Source organism: Sinohyriopsis cumingii, chromosome 12, assembly GCF_028554795.1.
Source record: "Sinohyriopsis cumingii isolate HCF-2022 chromosome 12, ASM2855479v2, whole genome shotgun sequence".
Lineage (NCBI taxonomy): Eukaryota > Metazoa > Mollusca > Bivalvia > Unionida > Unionidae > Sinohyriopsis > Sinohyriopsis cumingii.
Genome location: NC_142972.1, coordinates 24,496,554 through 24,515,738, shown reverse-complemented (window position 1 = coordinate 24,515,738; position 19,185 = coordinate 24,496,554). Strand labels below are relative to the sequence as shown.

Below are 19,185 nucleotides of genomic sequence, written 5' to 3'. Positions count from 1 at the left end.
GTTTTATCCTCTTTAAATAAAGTCATCATGCAGATATTTGTTTTCTTCTCAGTATTACTGTGCTTATCAAAGTAACACCCCTGCATAACCTGGAATCTATGTGGCGTCTCTTTATCGATTGTTTCCCTCAGTAATCTGAATTAAACTGGAAAATAAATGCATTTTAGTAAAGAGCAAAGAACAAATAAATAGAAATGTATACTATATTGAAGTTAAGTGTTTTTATTTACTTGTTCTCTGATCACCAACTTCGGCGTTGCCAGTTTATTTTTGGTCAGGCTTTCAACCTGTAGCTATGTTAAACTACAAGCCTCGCTTGTGTCCCCCCCCCCCCTCCACTTGCACTTTCCGAAACAGTTACAGGATTTTATGTGTTGTTGTTCCACCCATACGATATTGCATGTTGTTCTTCAGTAAAAAAAAAAAAATCAAACCGAATTTTGTACGGGGATTTATTATTTTTTTCTCTCTTTGTGTGTGGGGGGGAGAGGATTTATATCTTTTTCAGACAGGTCATACTTTAGGGTTCCTGTGTTAGCAGATCCCCTATTTCTGTCCCTATTCCAATACTTGAATAATCCTGGATATATGCCATGTGCAACCAACCATTAACATAAAATCGATGGATAGTTTCCATGGCTACTAACAGCTGCCTCGCTTGGCGCTCAGCATTAAGAGGTTATTGTTAGGACTGGTCGGCCCGGTGTCAGGATAATGTGACTGGGTGGGACATCATGTCACATGTCTGCGGCATGATGCCCCAGTGCTAGACATCACTATAAACTGCCACACTGCAGACATCGTAGCGATATGACTGAAAAATTGTTAAAAGCTACGTTAAAAATCCAAATCACACACACACACACACAGAGTTTCCATGGCATAGTTGATACTGTAAGTGACCTTGGCTAGAGGTCATCCTACTGTCCATGTATGCATTGTGTATGATACAATGTACTGGCTGCTATTTTGATTTTTGTGCCTGGACTAGCTTTGTTTTGTCAAAGTATTTTGGTTATATGGTTTCTATATTGTTCAAAAATTAAACCATACAAATGTGTATGATACATGTATATACATTGGTGTCTTACGACTTTATTCTCTCAATCTTTACACATGTATATCGGGTAATTTTCCATGTGATTACATTTTTAAAATTTCATAGGATAACAGACGCATTTGTTTTATGTGGAATAAAACAAAAAACTAAATCAGAAATAAAAGTTTGTATTTTTGTTGTGCCTGTTCTGTAGTGCGTTTCATTTACATACGTCTTTTTTCAGAACTTTTTTTTTATATCGAAAGTAAAAGGGCCCAAAGCACATTTTTAAAACTGTATATCAAATGTAAAAGAAAAAGGAGACGACATATAGATAAAAGATGTTGGTGTGGAAGGATAGAGAGGTGTAATTTGTATCCCTTCAACTTATTGTGTTGTTTGCCCATGTTTCCACAAGAGAAAGGTTTTCATTAGCTCCTCCATAGGCCTGTTTACCCCGCTTGGAGCCTCGTAACATAACCCCATGGGTCCTACGCTTTTTACTTCCCTGGTTTCTTGTGTCTCTGTCGCAAATGTGTATACTTTCTGTTCCTATAGTGCTATATAATATTAAAGATTTGTTAATAGGCTAGTGGAGAAGCCTCCTAGCTGATTAGTATTTAATTTTCTATCGTCTATCAATTCTAGAAAGTGGGGATTGGTGTGTGTGTGTGTGTGTGTGTGTGTGTGTGTGTTGTAAAATATTCAATAAAATATGGTGTCTATATTCATGCGCAAGTAGTGTAGTGGGATACCCTACGGACAATGAGACTTTAATGTTAAAACGGGGGGGGGGGGTACCCTACGGACAAGAGGAATTTAACGTGGTTGGGAAATTGAATATAGGAAATGTATAGCGACGATGAATTGGGACTGTCTACGGACAATGGGAAATTTGATCAGGAGTGGGATACTCTACGGACAAGTGAAATTTAACATAGGGAATGTATAGTGACAATGGATTGTGACTGTCTACGGACAAGGGGAAAATGAACAGGACTAGGATACTCTACGGACAAGGGAAATTTAACATGGGGAATGTATAGAAACAATAAAATGGGACTGTCTAGCGACAAGGGGAATGGGGGTGACATCACGGTACTGGACATTGGCAACAATGTTGCAAGTGGCTGACCTAAATCGAGCGGAACAGGAAAAGTGAGATAAAAAAAAAAGAAGCTATGACGCTTGGCTGGGCGGGACATATAACTTTATATAACGCCTGGCGGGGCGGGACATATAACTTTATATAACGCCTGGCAGAGCGGGACATGTAACTTTAAAACATAGACAAAGAAACAAATACACAAATATAACACAAACACAAACACAAAACACCGACTAAAAATGTTTAGGCAAGAGAGTAAATATTTTCGAGGCAATGGAGTGGCTCTGAAAAGGGCCTTTGGGTTCTTCTTTCTCTATTTTCTCCATTCACAGTGATACGAGTACTAACCTAAAATAATTTTTTACACAAAATAACACACTAATATAAACAAACCCCAATTTATTTTGTATCAAAACATAGCAGGAAGGAAAATATTATTTTAAAAAAAAAAACCACACCATTAGCTACAATCCCATCAGCAAAGGAGTTAGTGTTTATAGTAATACTACTTCACAACAAACACTCATGAGTTTAGGGACAAGGGTGATTTTAAGGGAAAAAGATACACACACACACACACACAATCAAATACACAAACATACAAATGTACGCGTCACACATACACACATACAAACACACATACAAACATACGCGTGCACACAAACAAAAGATACGCATATATACACAAACACACACAAAAGTACGCGCACGCACACAAAACACAAACAAAAATATACACAACACTAATACCAAACTTTTTGTGTTTAGGGATGTGTTTTTTTTTTGTTAAGGGAAAAACTAAACCCACAAGCACATACAAACGTACGCGCGCACACAAACACAAACAAAAATACACACACAAACGTACGCGAACGTACACAAACGCAAACAAAAATATACACACATACAAACGTACGTGCACGTACACAAACACACACAAATACACAATTTTTAGTTATGGGATACGTTTTTGTGAAGAAAAAACAAACACACACAAACACACACAACATTAAATCATTGACAACTTTATTAGCCTCCCTTTCTTAGATTGTTGGAGTTAGCCCTGAAAAGGGCTGTTTTGTTGACGGGGTTATGGCAATCTTTTATCGTTTTATCCCCGTCTAGCTGCAGGCATTCCCACAGGATATGGTCTGCTTCTGCCGAAGGAAAAGGAGAACACTTTCGTGTCTACACGAAAGTCCACAAAACATCTGTTCTGGCTCCTGATGTTGTTGTTGCTGCTGCTGCTCTCTTGTTGTTGTTGCTGTTGTTCTAGGGTTTAACGCCATTTTTCAGCACAAGATAGGCTATACATGGCGGCCAGTATAACTGGTGGTGGAAGAACCCTGGAAAACTCGGGGAAGAACCACCGACCCACGAGAAGCTACTGGCAGGCTTTCCCACGTACCCACGCTAGCCGAGCCTTGGACTCGAACCCACGCAGACAGAGATGAGATGGCAGTGATCCGGAACGGCGAGCGCTTTAGACCACTCGGCCACTCGGAGCCCCTGCTGCTCTCTCTGCTTCTTCTGTCTATACTTCTCTATCCATTCTTCTTGTTCCTTCTTGGTTTCTTATTTAAACACCTCTTCTATCAGGTCTTGGGTTACTTTTAACATCCTGACATTCTCTATATCATCAGGTCCCAATATCATGTTTTGCCTGACACGATGTAAATTCGTGTGGGCTTCGTTCAGCTTTCCTAGTCTTGAAGACATCTTCATAGGTGGATGAGTCAACGACGGATGGTCAGATTGGAGACCGCCGCTTAATAGGGCTCAATCGCCTACGCGATAGAAAAGATCTGTATGATTTAATGGGGTAAGAACGCTATAAAGCATATCTCATAGTGAGGGATAGAAAAAAGCCAGAGAGCATAAATAGTGATTAATTTTTTTAAACAAACCATTAACACTTTTTTCATAACATTTTTTATTTTATCCAAAAACAACCAACACATAATATAATAATTTATTTTCAAACAAATTATTTTTGACAAGGCTAACAACGTTGTAAGTCAAATTAGAGTTTCACCGATGGAGGTCATTTTGTCATTGATGTGCACTACGTTTCCTAGCTTTGTTGTTGTTGTTGTGGGGTTTACGCCATTTTTCAGCACACGATAGGCTATGCATGGCGGCCAGTATTAATGGTGGAGGAAGAACCCAGGAAAACCCCGGGAAGAACCACAGACCCACAAGAAGCTACTGGCAAACTTTCTCACATACCCACATTGGCCGAATCCTAGACTCGAACCCACGAGATAGAGGTGAGATGGATGTGATCCGTAACGGACAGCGCTTTAGACCACTCGGCCACTCGGGGCATTTCCTAGCTTAAGACAACAGATATGCATAATGGTCATAAAACCATCTATCTACTTTTCCATCGTTTCTGGAAGAGTCACGATCAAAATAAGTCACTAAATGTTCTAAGGCAGGGCTGCCCAACCTTTTTCAGCCAAGGGCCAGATTCCTTTTTCCAAGACCACTCGAGGGCCACAAACACATTTCTTTAATATAATTACTGTTCACAGACCAGATTTCTGTTTTGTTTCAATTTGACCTGAGGCGCGGATAGAACACGTTCTGGACCGCGGGTTGTGGTCCCTGTTCTAAGGAATATCCAGGACTGCGTTGATGAAGAAAATAAGCGCAATATTGTCCACACACCATATACTTTGTGCCTTGTAATTTCACGTTTTTGAAGCGAGTCGTCTGTGCATTTCTTCTCGTAAAATCTATGATGTCGTCTTCCAAAGGCGGTAATCCATACGAATCAAAATACTCCACACAGGCATCGTGGGGAAAGTATACGGAAACCCAGTGGGTTCCTGGGAGATGACTGTCGTCCGTGTTCATGACATAAGCTTGATGATCTTTACGTTTGCGATACGACAGTTCATTTTAGCGCACACGACAGGATTCCAAGAAGCGGCGTACGAACTGTGGTTCAAAAGGTAATAAAGTTTCCAAGTATCCATTTTCTCTCCTTTTTGTTTCTGGTTTCATAGATAATGATACTTCATCAATTCAATCCTGACTTTTTGCTTGAAAATCTCTGTCAAGTAATCATCTCTTCGCTTCGTCTTCATACTCTGTGCCAAGAGAGATTCGATGTGATGGATCTCTAGAGCAGTTAAAGGAGGAGAGGAATGAGCACGCAAGTCTTTATACCACTGATGGAACACTGCTTTTTCCGAGCTTTGACCCAAAGCGTTCCCCAGATACTCGTCCAATTTTTCTTCTTGACTCATCATGAGACATTCATCGTGTTGAATTTGACTGGAATGACCGTGTTGACATCCATAGCAATCTTTCTTGGTCAACCCTGTAATGGTTTATGCCGTGTCTTTGGCAAACAGGAGACTAAATGTTGTCCTTGTTCTGGCCATCTCGACATTATCATGTTCTCTTCGACATTGTCTTTGGGTTTTGCTTCCATGATATCCTCCCATTCCCTTTCAAAAGATTCTACACCATTCAAAGAGGGATAAGAGTCTTCCATAGTTTCTAATAGTTAAGAATGACTTCTTTCAAACTGTTGATTTCTAGAGTGTTGTCGAATTAGGCATACAAGATGACGTTTACCGTCGCAGGCAGAGGATCTTTAAACTAAAGTTCCACGCGAATTTGGCCGGATTTATAAGTTCTAAATGTTCCTCGTCGCTGCCTTAGTCTGGAGTAAAATCAAATGCCCACAAAGCGTAAACTCCTGCATAATCGTCCTACGAAATGCCGTGACTGGTGTTGATGCCTAACTGGCTTGTGGCTTCGTACAGGGACAAGTACGATCTCAAGTAATTCTTCTCGGTAAACGTAGGTTCCAAGAGTCTGGTACACAAGGTCTTGCCATAGCGACTCACTTCGAACTTGGATACTCTATCGTGCTTAAAATCGAAATGATTTTGATCGCGGGTTCCGTTGAGGGCTGCATTACTAACGATGCCAATGATTAAATGTTTGGGTAACTGTCCTTGGAACAGATGATCTTCGATCTTGGATCGGAGTACAGCGGCAACGGTGAATGTTTCACTTCCACGCGTCGTATCGGATACATGGCGGTCGTTCTTCTCAAAGTGTGGCTGATGTCGTTTCCCACTTAAAGTAACACTTCCACACGTCGCGCATAGAGCCTGGCTTCTTGGATGATGGTTTCGTACTCGTTGGCAAGGCCATCAAATGGAAACGGTACTTCTGAGATCGAGTCTCATGCGCATATCCACTCCGTTCAGCAAATATTTTCTTGCAACCTCATGTCCAAATGCAAACGATTCATCAGCTCTAAACTACGTCCATGCAGGTTTTTGTTTCGTCGGTCGTTAAAGCCCACATTGAGAGGATTGTCATCTGCTGTCAGGACTGTGTCGTTAAACTTGTTCTCCCCCACTATGTCAGGTTTCCATACCATGCAAGTATCCAGATGAGTGTTCTTTGCCTCTTTTCCGTATGTCAAAAGATTTTCCAGGTACGCTCGATTAGGCTAAGTATTCATGCTGCTGATGACTAGTTTGTTATTCAAGTACAAATCCACTTCGCTGAACAAGGAATGCATGAAATTGCTGACAGGAGCTACTCTAGTATCGGATAGACTTTCAGGTACAAGTAACTGATATTCAGATCGATGTAATCTTCGGGTTTTCCTTTCATTTCAAACTCACTGGAAGCTGAATCCGTCAAAGAGGAGACGGGATGAAATTCTACCCATTGTGATTCTTGCATCATTATAGTGAGAGGCATGGAAACAGATCCAGTTCCGACAGGGAACAGGCGCAAGACTCTCGGTGCATCATTTTTTTCTCTCTGTGATATAAAAGTCAAAAACGTATAAGTCTCGGACGGTTCTTCTTTTCTTGTTCTTTCTAGCTCTGGGACGTAAGGGAAGCAGGAATACCTGACTCGGTAGAGTCCACGGATTTCATAGGGGTTTCTCGTCGGCCTCAAATGTCTTCGACAGTTTGAAGCAAGACATTTTTGCTTGCTCTCAAGAAAGCTTCTTTTGGGTTTTGTTTGTCGATGATGACATTTTGGAGAAGTTCTTTGCCTTGCGTCAAAGCGGCATATTTCAAGGCATGCACCTTTGGTTTCAAAACGGGAGCCACCGAACGAAATGCAGATTTCGGCATATCTCATAAACTATGTCCTCACTGTCTTGAGACTGCTCGGTAAATAAGATACACGAATTACAAGTCGTTAGGGAATCGTTTTCGAAAATGGAGTTTCACCGTCACTTTCCCTCTGAAGAATGGAATATTCTGTCCCAGATCTCCTTTAATAACAATGTTGACACTGTCGAAATACGACTTACTAACCGGCAGATGGTGATGATGTACAAATTCGCGGTGAACGTAATAGGTGTTTCCACCTTCCTGGTCATTGGTCGTGGCAGAATGAACTTTGAAAGGAATGACTCACAGTAACGGTACGGATGTGTGACCCACAACGTTGTACTCCACCACATCGGAGTACACAGTGATCAAATTCAATCTTTCGACAGGGGATCTAAAGTACTTGTAAAATTCCGTATTGCTGTCGATCTTCGCGTTCAAATTACGTGCAATTTTTGTGTCTCCACCGAACATTTCAAATAACCTACGATTAAAACTGATGGTCAACGTTTGGGGATCCTTCAATTTCATCAGCAGGCCACGAGTCACTTTATGGTACTCGAGGGTGACACTTCGTTTGGCTTTGTCTAGAGGTTTGCCAAAGAGTTCCTCAAACGTGGAAGCAATATTGTCCACCAAATGTTGACCGCTAAAATAATGGCCTGCCAAAAATATCATAGTATAGATGGTGAATGATGAATTGCATGCTGTCCTTTTGATACCTGAAAACCCGATTTCATTCACGGCTAGTTACACTTGTTCGTTAATAATTTCGACTTCAAAGTGTTTTGATATTTAGTGATGTCTTTGATTTGTGTGGGATGAATCATTTCGACCAAAGCCACTTCCCAATGGGCTTCGATATCCAATTGGATGGCACGAGGTAATTTAGCCATGGTACATCATACTGTGTTTTGGGAAACACATCCACGGAACTGTCACTGTGTAACGTTAAGTAAAATTGGTTTATCATAATTCCAGAGTTCTGCTGTCCGAGGAGTCACTGGAGGTCAGAGGAGTGTCTCATAAAGGGTTATTGTTTTTGTTGTTGCTTTGGTGGTGACTGTTGGGAGAGTGGCTTACGTTCTGCACAAGACTCCCGTTGTTATCATTAGCGTAGTTCAGGGAAGGATTGGGGGAAGGTAACCGATGCGACTGCTCAGTAAAATGGTCAACAGTTGTTTGTCTCCTTGTTGCAAACTCAAATTGGCAATGGCAGCACTGATGACACAATACATGACGCAGATCTAGCAGAAAAAGATGATTTTAGTTTTAGGTACACGTTCTCCACACCATACACACAAGGGTTGCTTTTGTAGATATTGCAGAGAAGAACTGGGTGAAGGAGTGTTCACTGTAGTGGTGGTTGAGGCTGTGTTGAAGGGAATGATGATCACTTCTTTTTATAGTCGATGACTTGCGAAGCGTCGATCCAAGAGTCAAGAATGGGAGGATATTCTTTCCAACTTACTTTGACTTCTTTGACACGACGTTTTCCCACTTTTCGGGTTCTTCGATCAAGAATGTTTTCGATGTCGTAAACTTCATCTTCTTTTTTATTCACACTCTGTAACTCGGGCAAGTAAAAGATCCTTTTAACACTTCCTGTTCATGTCTTCCAATTTATCGACGGCAGGATGGCGGCCACGCACTCGTTCAATGACACCAATCAATTCGGTGGTTCAGTTGGGTAAGTAACCTTTGTCGAATGTACGTTTGGTTTTGACAGTGCGTACCCAATCTCCCGCCGTCAACACTTCACTTTTCTTGGGAACAGCCACAGTCGGGGACGTACCAAACAGGCTCTCGAATACGGCCACTTCGTTGTCGGGAGTCACTTCTTGGAGGGGGGCACATCCGATGCTCCGATGGTATGATTGGTTGTACACTTTAACCAGGTGTGGTAACACATCGATGTACTTGAGAGTGTGTTGATGTGTAAAATATTTCCACATGCGTTCTTTCAAGGTGCGTTGAAAACGATCCACGATGCTGCCAATGATTTTGGGATTCTCGGTGGTGAAAAAAAGATTGTCTCGTTTCTTCATTTCTTTTTTGGAAAGCTTGGTTCAGAAATTCAGTGCCTTTGTCTGTTTGCCATCGAAGAAGGTGACGACAGCTTTGTTTCAACACCAGTTTTAGGGTTCGCACTAACTCAGTGCTCGAATTGGAAGTCAATGGTTCGACCCAGGCAAATCTGAAAAATACGTCGATGAGACAAATCAAATATTTGTAGCCATGATTGTATGTGGCCAAATGAGAGACATCGGCTAAATCGGCTTACCATTGATGATCGATGCCCTCCACTCGGGTGCGATTTCTTAAAAACCTTTTGTCGAAAGGGCTTGTGTAAGGTGTACGTGGCTTGTTCTTGTAACCATGGTTGCACTTGAGGGAAACGGACACTATTCAATCGGTTTTTGCAGCACAATGCATTTTCTGAACTGTTCTGTATCCCTCCCGCATGATGGGCTGGATTGTAGTAAATGCTGCCTAATACAGTCTCCATCAAGACTTTTCTTTTTTAATAAGTCACCCACTCTTCACTGATGCTACTTTGGATGCACTGAGGTAGCGGTTTGGGTTAGTAATGGGGCGGCTTTTGTCTTGCTTTCTTTTTCTACTTCTGGTTTCCCTTATTTCTTTTTCACTTCTTTTGTTTTCCCTTCTTTCATTTTCACTTCTATCGAAGGAGGAGTGGACATCATCTTTTTAACCCAAGCTTTGAGTTCTTCTCGTCGGGGAGTGGAGGATGGGGTCAACAAGGGCGCCGCAATCTTCCTAGGGATTGGAGCTGCTGACGGTGTTTGAAAGACTTTTCGTGCCTCTTCTTCCTCAAGCATACGTGACTCTGCATCTGTATTGGTCCGGGGGTGGGGTGGTGATGAACTCCTCATCTTTCAGAGTTGGCTGAGCTGTAACGTCTAAAGCTTTCTGTTGAAAGTCGTTGCAACACTTGACAGTACCGTTGAGATTTTTCAGTTTCTGACAAATCACTGCGATCCATCAACGAATGCAATTCGTGTTCTAACTGGGACATCTCGGTCAAATGAGGATTGAAAGGTAAATTCGGGGTTCGTTGTTCTTGCCAACAATGGAATTCCATCCATCGTTTATAAGGTACTAAAGCCAGTTTTCGTGCTTCCATCTGATTCCAAAGGTCACGTCTTTGATCTTTTCATTCCATAGACCCCATTTTTTTTTTCTTTTTGATCTTTTTGCTCCTTGTGAAGCAGCTCCCGTCATGAGCTCTGTAATCATTGTTCCCAATACTCATTCAAACAAGGGTGCTAACAACAGGTGCACAAATCCCATGCGTTATACCAACATCTTATTCTTTTGACGGATTGGTATTTTCTTTTGCATCACTTAGCCAGATCTCACCTGGACTTTGATTTTGGGGCAGGTACTTAGCAGCTGCCACTGCGGCTAAAGAGGAGGAAAGTGTCGCCCATGGAGAAGATCCATTTTTTCATCAAACGGGGAAGAATGGGTGTCAGATTGGGTTTGACTGGCATACCTAGCAACGGGGAAGTGGAAAAACCTAAGGCTACTGGAGACACGGTCACCGTCGCTGCAGGTCGTGGTTTGGGGATATAATGTTGCGTCCTGGCCAAAGTGCCTCTCTTGCGAGTAGAATAGAAGCTGTTTTCTGGCGTCTTTTCTGGGGACTGCACTTTTTCTGGGGACTGCACTTTTCTTTGATGGGGCTGTGACCAGGTCTTGACAACACTGCTCTTTTTCTTCTGGGTTCGTTTCGGTCGGGGAGTGGCTTTTTTCTTGGGGATTACTTTTGGGGGCACTGGGATCCCATTTTAAGTGGGAGCGAATGATGACACCTCCGTGAGAACCGCCACCTCCAGGTTTCAAAATGATTTGCTCTTTGGTATGAGTGTCGATGCCAAGGTCTGCCAGTTGCGTCAATGCTACTTTGTTTATCTAAAAAAAGCGTTTGGTTTGATGTGGAATGTGAATGATACCTTGCAGTAATTGACGGGCTGTCACCGTAAACCATCGTAAGACTTATTTGAGACTGGCTTCTAAGACACGAGCACATATTTGTGGACTTTTCGAGACTGATGCACGAATCAATTTGACGGGAAGATGCTACTGAAGGGATGTCATGTTGACGATCTGTGAGGCAGACCAAATGCGTCCGATGTTTTTATAGATTATTTTAAGTCGACGGGGACGTGTACACGACAGGCCCTCCGTCTTGGCACCAGCTGTGAAACAGATGGGTACGAAATCGCAAATAATTGGGAGTAGTAGGTTTTAAATCCACGAGTATATAGGCATGCGGTGTTTAAGTGGCATCGTCGCATATTTCAAACAAATAACAATTAAAACTGATGGAAATTGTTTCTGGATCCTTAACTTTCATCAGCAGGCGACGAGCCACTTCATGGTACTTGAAGGTGACACCTCGTTTGGCTTTGTCTAGGGGTTTGCCAAAAGTTTCCTCAAACCTGGACGCAACAGTGTTCACCAAATGTTGACCGCTAAAATAACAGCCTGCCAAACATTTCACAGTATAGATGGTAAATGATGAAATGGCTGCTGGTCTTTTGATACCTGAAAACCCGATTTCATTAATGGCTAGGTGCACTTGTTCGTTAATAATTGACACTGGCATTACGATCATGCCCTTTGCGCGTAAACCACAGTTTCATTTCTTCTTTGTCTTCTCCTAACAGGTCGTCGATCATGACCAGATGAGTTTGGCTGGTGTCAGACACGGTCCGTCGTCTTCTCCATGAATGCCTTCCACAAACACGATGGAATCGCCTTTACTCTGATTGCCACTCTTTGTAACACCACATGATACCATGAGGTGGACGATCGATCAAATAATGTTTATGTTCGATCAAACGTTTGCCAAAATCGGTTTTACTTAACCGCTCGGTCCAGCAATTAACATGTTAAAGGGATGACGAAGATACAAGGTCTCGCAACTGGCACGAAATAAGTGTTCGTGGATGACTTTGAAAGTCGTGGAAGAGGGAGCAGAGACAGCAGTGGTATCCATAGTGCACTGAATGTCACTTCTGAAACGAAGACAGACAAGACAATAGTTTTTATACTTTTCAGGACACGTTTATTTCAAAACATTTTTAAAATGTAACACGAAAGACAAAAATACATAAAAGTCAAATGGATAAGCACATCAATAAAATACACATCAAAACGATTAAAGTGGAATATAAACAAGTCACTGTACAACATTTTTGGTGAGGAAGGTATGGTGTCCTCGGGACAGTTTGTGGTGTACTTGGGACAGTTTGTAATGTTTTTGGAATCTCTACACTTGGCAGACTTATACAATTGTCCTCCTGGAATGGACTTTCGGGGATGTCCATGTCAATAATGGTACTGTCCTGAATGGAGTGGTTTTCCTTGGCGTCAGGTTCTTCTGACACGGTGGCTAACACATGTTTAAAAGATTATTTTTTCTCACTGAACTTTATGATCACAAATCTTGGGCATAGTTTGCCGCTTCTTTTGTTCTAGCCTCCAAACGCAAACTTTTCTAGTCAGGTACATCTGTCCAGTGAGAGTGTAAGTCACAAGCTACACACACGTCGTCATAAACATTTTCAGTGACTAAAAGTTGACGAATCTTATTCTCCCGTAGAGGTCGAGAAGTATCGAGATGAAAACTTAAGGCTTTTAACAGAATAAGTTTCTCGTGTACATGTTTTTGGTGGTAGGTAGTGTTCGTAAAGACTCCACATGGTATCTGCTTGTAAACGCAATCCCAGAAATGAAGTAACTAAGACACGCACCACACGACGACCCCAATTCAATGGACACAGCTCTCGTAATAAGTGTTGGTAATCCTCCACAGTCTGACTAGTGTCACTGACTTCCTTCCATGGTATTTGTTGTATCACAATTGATAAAGGTCGTGGCATGGTAGCCAGTTTTTATACCCTCTTTTGTTGAAGGTAATAAATGTACTTTATGAACACAAGCTGTTTTATTTCAGTACTGTACCAAAGTTGTTTAGTCTCTAACTCACATACCACACGTCGCAAAGAAGTTTCCTCTTGAACCAAGATTTGTCAGTGTAAAAGAGATTGGTAATCCTCATATTCTTCCGTTGGAATTTTGTGTACTATGGGCACCTTGTAGGTAGATTGAGTGGCATCCAAAACTTTATGAATTTCAAGTGATTCATCAATGTCTGACTAATGGAATACTTTGGAATGAATAAATCCTCTGATACCATTCAAGCACCAGTGGTTTCCAACATCTGTGACGTAAAAGATGCAATTGTTCTTTGCGTTTGACTTGTAGTTTGAGAAACTCTAGGTAAATGCGTTCTCTCAGCTCCAGAGGTATACTCTGAATGTACTCTTCTAAACTAGACATTCAAAGCAATGTCTTTCTTTTGCCGGAGGCAATAATTGTACTTTCTGCACAGAGCTGATCGTACTTCAGTGGCGAATCTAAATTGTTTAGTCACTAACTTGCATATCACACACTGTACAGAAGTTTCCTCTTGAACCAAGTTTACATTGTGCAAAAGATTTTGGTAACCCTCTAACTTTTCCTCTGGAATTTGTTGCAGCAGGTCTACCTTGTAGTAAATAGAATCAGTAACAAACCAGTTCTCGTCCTTGGGTAGTTAATCAATGTCTGACCACTGGAACGCTTTCATCTGAATCAGTCCTCTTTTAGCATTTAGTTACCAGTGGTTTAAACATTGGTGAGGTAACGAATGCAATTGTTCTTTCCGAAGGACTTGTATTTTGACGAATTCTCGATAAATACGTTCGCTAAACTCCATATGCACACCACGAATATTCTCTTGTAAAGTATCTATCAAGAGATTATTGAGGATGTCCTACTAAAGGTAGGTAGTGACAGAGCGGAGACCATCAAGCACGTTCCAGTTAAGCGGAATCTTTCTGTTCCCAACCGTGAAGTGACACACCGCAACTGAAGAACTTGAATTTATCACTTTCAACCAAGTAGATAAATCCAGTTCTGGCTAAGTCGTCGGGGGTAGGTCCTCCCAGATATTTAGGCCATTTTTCTTGGAAGGTTTGGAATCGACTTTTAAAGTCTCGGTATTCAAACAAACTCACAAGGAACGAAAACTCTTCTTTCACAGGCTCATTTCGATGAGGGTACGGTGAAATCCGCAGTAGTTTGCTCAGACACAGATGACATCGGTAGGGTGGTAGCCGCATGGTTTCACATTGACCATGAAAACCAGTAAAAAGTCCACGATAACGAGCGACATCGCTTTCACATACGTCAGGTTTGACACGCACATCATCACTTTCCATGGTAGGTATTGTATTAGTAGTAGTCGTCGCAAAGTTACCATGGTGTTGTACTGAATCGCTGAGGTCACGGCGTACGGCATCCCTGCAATCACGATGCATAGCATCGCACTCCACTTGAGAAACACCGAACTTGAATGGTGTCTGTTTGTTAGGATTCATCGTTCTCGCTTGGCAATGGTAGTCACAATGAACTCTCGTTCCTGGATGTTTTCCCTTTTTATACGAGTCGTAATAAAGTTTCGAGCTTGTAAATCTTTCCTTTTTTATGCCTAGTTTTGAAAGTCTTCCTTTGTATCTTCCTGGACAAAGGTACTACCTTCTCTAAGGTACCGTCATACATGTACCATAGTGTAATGGGTGGAAAGGCCATAGAAAGGTAAGGACAGTGCGGAGATCATCGAGTATGTTCCAGAATAGCTGAATCTTTATAGATACACAGATCCATACGCAACCTCAGACCACAAGTGAAACACTAGACTTCGAATCTAAACCCAATGTTAGGTCCCAAGTAGACAAATCCTGTTCTATCTAAAACTTTCGAAGTAGGTCATCCTTCCCTATCTGTGGGCCATTTTAAATGTTTCCAATCGACTGACACAATCACAGTAGTTAGGCAAGAAGACAGGAAAATGTTATTGTTTGCACAAGGAGTACTCAGTGGGTTCCTCGATCGATTCTTGCTGTGTCGAAGTCATCCTTCTTGTTGGTGGCTATCGTCTTGGAACCATTTTTTGATACTAGTGTGTCCGTGTGGCAACATGAAGTGGTTAGGAAGTCGCACTCGCTTCTGCTACACGATCTGATGCACTTTTTCCTGATCCTCTCCAGATTGCAAGGCTTCTTTCCATACCCCAAAGTTCACCACCTGACTGGTGCAATTTGCCAAAAATATAATTGCGTGTGGGTTTGTGTGTGTGTGTGCGCGTACGTTTGTCTGTGTTTGTGTGTTTCTTTTCCTTAACAAAAAAATTATCCCTAAACAAAAAAGTGTTTGTGTATGTATGTGCTTTTGTATGCACGCGTTCGTTTGTGTGTGTTTGTGTGCGTATGCGTACGTGTGTGTGTGTATTTTTGTTTGTATGCGTGCGCGTACGTTTGTGTGTGTGTTTGTCTTTGTTTGTCCCGACAAAACTCCCTTTGTCCCTAACAAATTCATTTCACCTACCTACCTGCATACAGTAACGCATATTCAGGCCAGCCACTTGCAATACTGTTGCCATTATTCTCCTGGTGTACAGTATAGTGACGTCATTGAAGCTGGAAATTTTGAGGCTATAAATATAGACTTGGGTTTTCCCATAGAAATTTCCACAAGATGTAGCCATAAATAGATACTAGGGTTTTTAAACAGGATCGTCACACAAGTTGTGACTATAAATAGATAGTGGGTTATTCATAGGAATTACCACAGGCTGTATATATATATATATATATATATATATATATATATATATATATATATATATATATATATATATATATATATATAGTAGGCTTCTCCATAACAATGTCCACAATCTGCAGCTATAAATAGATATATGGGTGTTTCTCCACCAACTTCACACTAGTTGGGACTATAAATAGATAGTGGGGTTTTCCATAGGAATTTCCCACAAGTCATAGCTAAATATAAATACTAGGTTTTTGCAACGGAATTTCCAAACAATCGTGACTGTAAATAGATACCAGCATTTTTACACTTAGTATTGTTTTAGCAGTGTAAAAGATAGTATATTTGTGAGATTTTATCTCCTTCTCTTATATTTTAAGCTAGCATAGGGCGTTTGGATAGTGAATATGATATAATTGATGGTATAGTGGGTGCAATGGATATTATTTTTCTGGTGTAACAAATAGATATTTTGTGAGGTTTCATCTCCTTTTCTTACGTTCTAAGTGAACACAAGGCATTTTGAATAGTGAGTATGATATGTTGGATAGCATAGTGGTGTGATGGATAATATTTTTGTGGTGTAAGGGACAGTCTATTTTGTGAAATTTCATCTTCTTCGTTTACATTCTAAGCTAACACACATCGCTTGGAGTGTGTGTGTGTATTGGTCTTTGTTTGTCCCTATAAAGCTCCCTTTATTCCTATCAATTACATTTTACCTACCTACAGTAGCGCGTATTCAGGTCAGCCACTTGTAACACTGTTGCCATTATTCCCCTATTGTCCAGTACAGTGACGTCATTGAAGCTAGATAGTTTGATACTATTAATATAGACTTCGGTTTTTCCATAGGATTTTCCACAGGTTGTAGCTATGTATAGATAGTACGGTTTTGAATAGAATAGTCACATAAGTTGAGACTATAAATAGATACTGGGTTTTACGATAGGAATTTCCCACAAGTTGTAGCTAAAAATAGATAGGAGGATGAGAAAAGGGAAAAGAAGAAAAATGTCCTGGAGAAGATGAGTAGTTGGTGGAGAAGAAGGAATTACAGAAAGTAGAAGAATGTTAAACAGCCCTTTTCAGGGCCATACCATTGCCTCGAAAAGATTTACTTTCTTGCCTAAACATTTTAGTTGATTTTTTGTGTTTGTGTTTGTGTTATGTTTGTGTATTTTTGTTTGTCGATGAATATAAAGTTATATGTCCCGCCCCTCGAAGCGTTATAATTTTTTCCCGCAGTCACTGTTATACCCGATTTAGGTGAGCCACCTGCAACATTGTTGTCAGTGTCCAGTACCGTGACGTCACCCTTGTTCCACTCCTACTGTCCCTATACAAACCCAACCTATATTCAACTTTCCCTTGTCCGTATACAGGCTCAACCTTTTGTCCGTATAAATCTTGTCAGTAAAGTGGCCCAGGGGTTTTTGCAATGGTAATTCCCGTAGTCTTTAAAAGTGGACCCCTTCACTACTTGCGCACGTGTACGTTTATATACACCTGCGTACGCACATGCATCCATGTGAAGTACATGCATATATATATATATACATTTGAAAAAATTTGCACATTTTTTTTATGAAAGCAATCGGCATTATGGTGGGAGAGCCTCACAATACCATATGTTCAGTTCTTACTCTGTGCTCTATTGTGGTGTCTTGTCTGCAATAATAAAATCCACTATTTGGTTTATAATATGCCTATTTGTTAGATTATTTATGTATAATATAGTTTTTCCTTTCCCAGTTTATTTTTCTCGCACAATAATATAACGTCTTTTTGTAAAAAGGTCCTTTTACATTAAAAAAAAGTATTAGAAAGGTATATTCTCTTCGTAAACTGTTACTTATCCTACGTGTATCAAATAAATTCTTGTTTTCTAGGAATTTCATATTTGTCTCCCTGCGCAATTTATCTTTTCCCGGTAGCCCCGTACTTCTATATACGTCCTCTACTGTCCATTAAAATCCCTGCTGTAATTAGTGTTTCTATAAAGTAGTTTGCTATATATTCATTTAATTTATTCATAAATTCTATTTTTAAATATTTTACTTTCAAGGTACGCATACATTTTGCATATGCCATCTCATAATGTAAAAATGTATAACTCTACACTTTTGAAATTCCCCCGTATTAAAAATTCCTATGTGGGTTTAGTTTTCATATTCTTACAATTGATACTACACCTACCTGTGCGTTGAGTTTTCATTCTATATTACAGTAGTATTTAGTTTCTCTTCAATATGTTGTTTTATTTCCCTTTTAATGTTATGAGTTTTAATTATTTACATAGGTGATGTTTTTCATGTATGTGGTGGAAATGGACGATGATTTTCCAACTGGATCTATGTTTGAGAGCGAAGTTTGCGAATGTTCCGTTTAGGCATTACTGGATTGCGGACTACATGCAAAACTTACTTACCTCCGAAACTGAAGATTTGAAAATGGAAGTGCTCCACATGTAATTTTACTATTCTCAAATCCTGATGTTAACCCTTGTATGAGGATGTTTCCTTAGTTTAAAGTGTGGTCAAGAAATATATTGGACTTATAATAGTAAGTAAATAAAGTAAAGGTGTTAACGTGTTTCAAACTATTTTGTTAGTCTCATAACATATACGTGTCCGCTGCCAAACTGGTTAGGGTTGTGATAGTGTAGCGCTTTGGAGCAGAGTGATCCGAGATGTTACAAATGTGAGCTGCATGACAATGAACTTAGGCTTGATGACCTTGGGGGTCATCATACAGCAGCGAAAATGAATCATGTGGAGCGTGGATATTTTCACTCGAATCATTTAAAATATTGCACTTTTTCACATTTTTTTGTTGTTGTGTTTTTTACTTTGGGGTAGATGGGATGGAAACTACATTCGACTGTTTTTATGGATGTAAGCGCTTAAACATAAAATGATGACGTACTAGCCAGAGGAGTTAATCTGAAAACTGAAAGTAGACGTCTTGACACTATGACAAATACATTGTCGCGGCTATTTCCATTTTTACAAGGAATAAATAAAACCAACGGAAGGATCCAAGTTATAAGAAAGGTATAGCTAATCCTGCCCATAAATTTACTCAAAATCTTAATACGTTTGTGTGCATATATGACAAACCATTGATTCCTAGCAATTGGGTCACGGTCGTTCACGTATCATTACCACAATAACATGTGCCCGCGCCTGTTGCGTCACGCTTCTAGGAATTAGTCGGCTATGCTTGTTTCCTGTATTCTT

General features: G+C 40.6%; 2 protein-coding genes across 3 annotated transcripts in view; one reads left to right on the top strand and one right to left on the bottom strand.

Annotated features, from left to right (window-relative positions):
* The window catches only part of LOC149786112 (all trans-polyprenyl-diphosphate synthase PDSS2-like), a 73,644-nt gene extending 55,029 nt beyond the window's left edge, over positions 1 to 18,615 (bottom strand). The window contains exon 1 of one of the 2 annotated variants that reach the window (XM_089976435.1): positions 18,375 to 18,615. The gene's annotated coding sequence lies outside the window, so the exon portion shown is untranslated. The remainder of the gene's footprint in view (positions 1 to 18,374) is intronic. The other variant, XM_089976436.1, reaches the window with a different exon arrangement.
* A 247-nt stretch (positions 18,616 to 18,862) lies between these two features.
* Positions 18,863 to 19,185, top strand: part of LOC149786111 (malonyl-CoA decarboxylase, mitochondrial-like) — a 69,372-nt gene continuing 69,049 nt past the window's right edge. Inside the window, exon 1 of the mRNA XM_089976429.1 lies at positions 18,863 to 18,999. Within this exon, the coding sequence (XP_089832555.1) occupies positions 18,919 to 18,999 (81 nt within the window). The 5' untranslated portion in view covers positions 18,863 to 18,918. The remainder of the gene's footprint in view (positions 19,000 to 19,185) is intronic.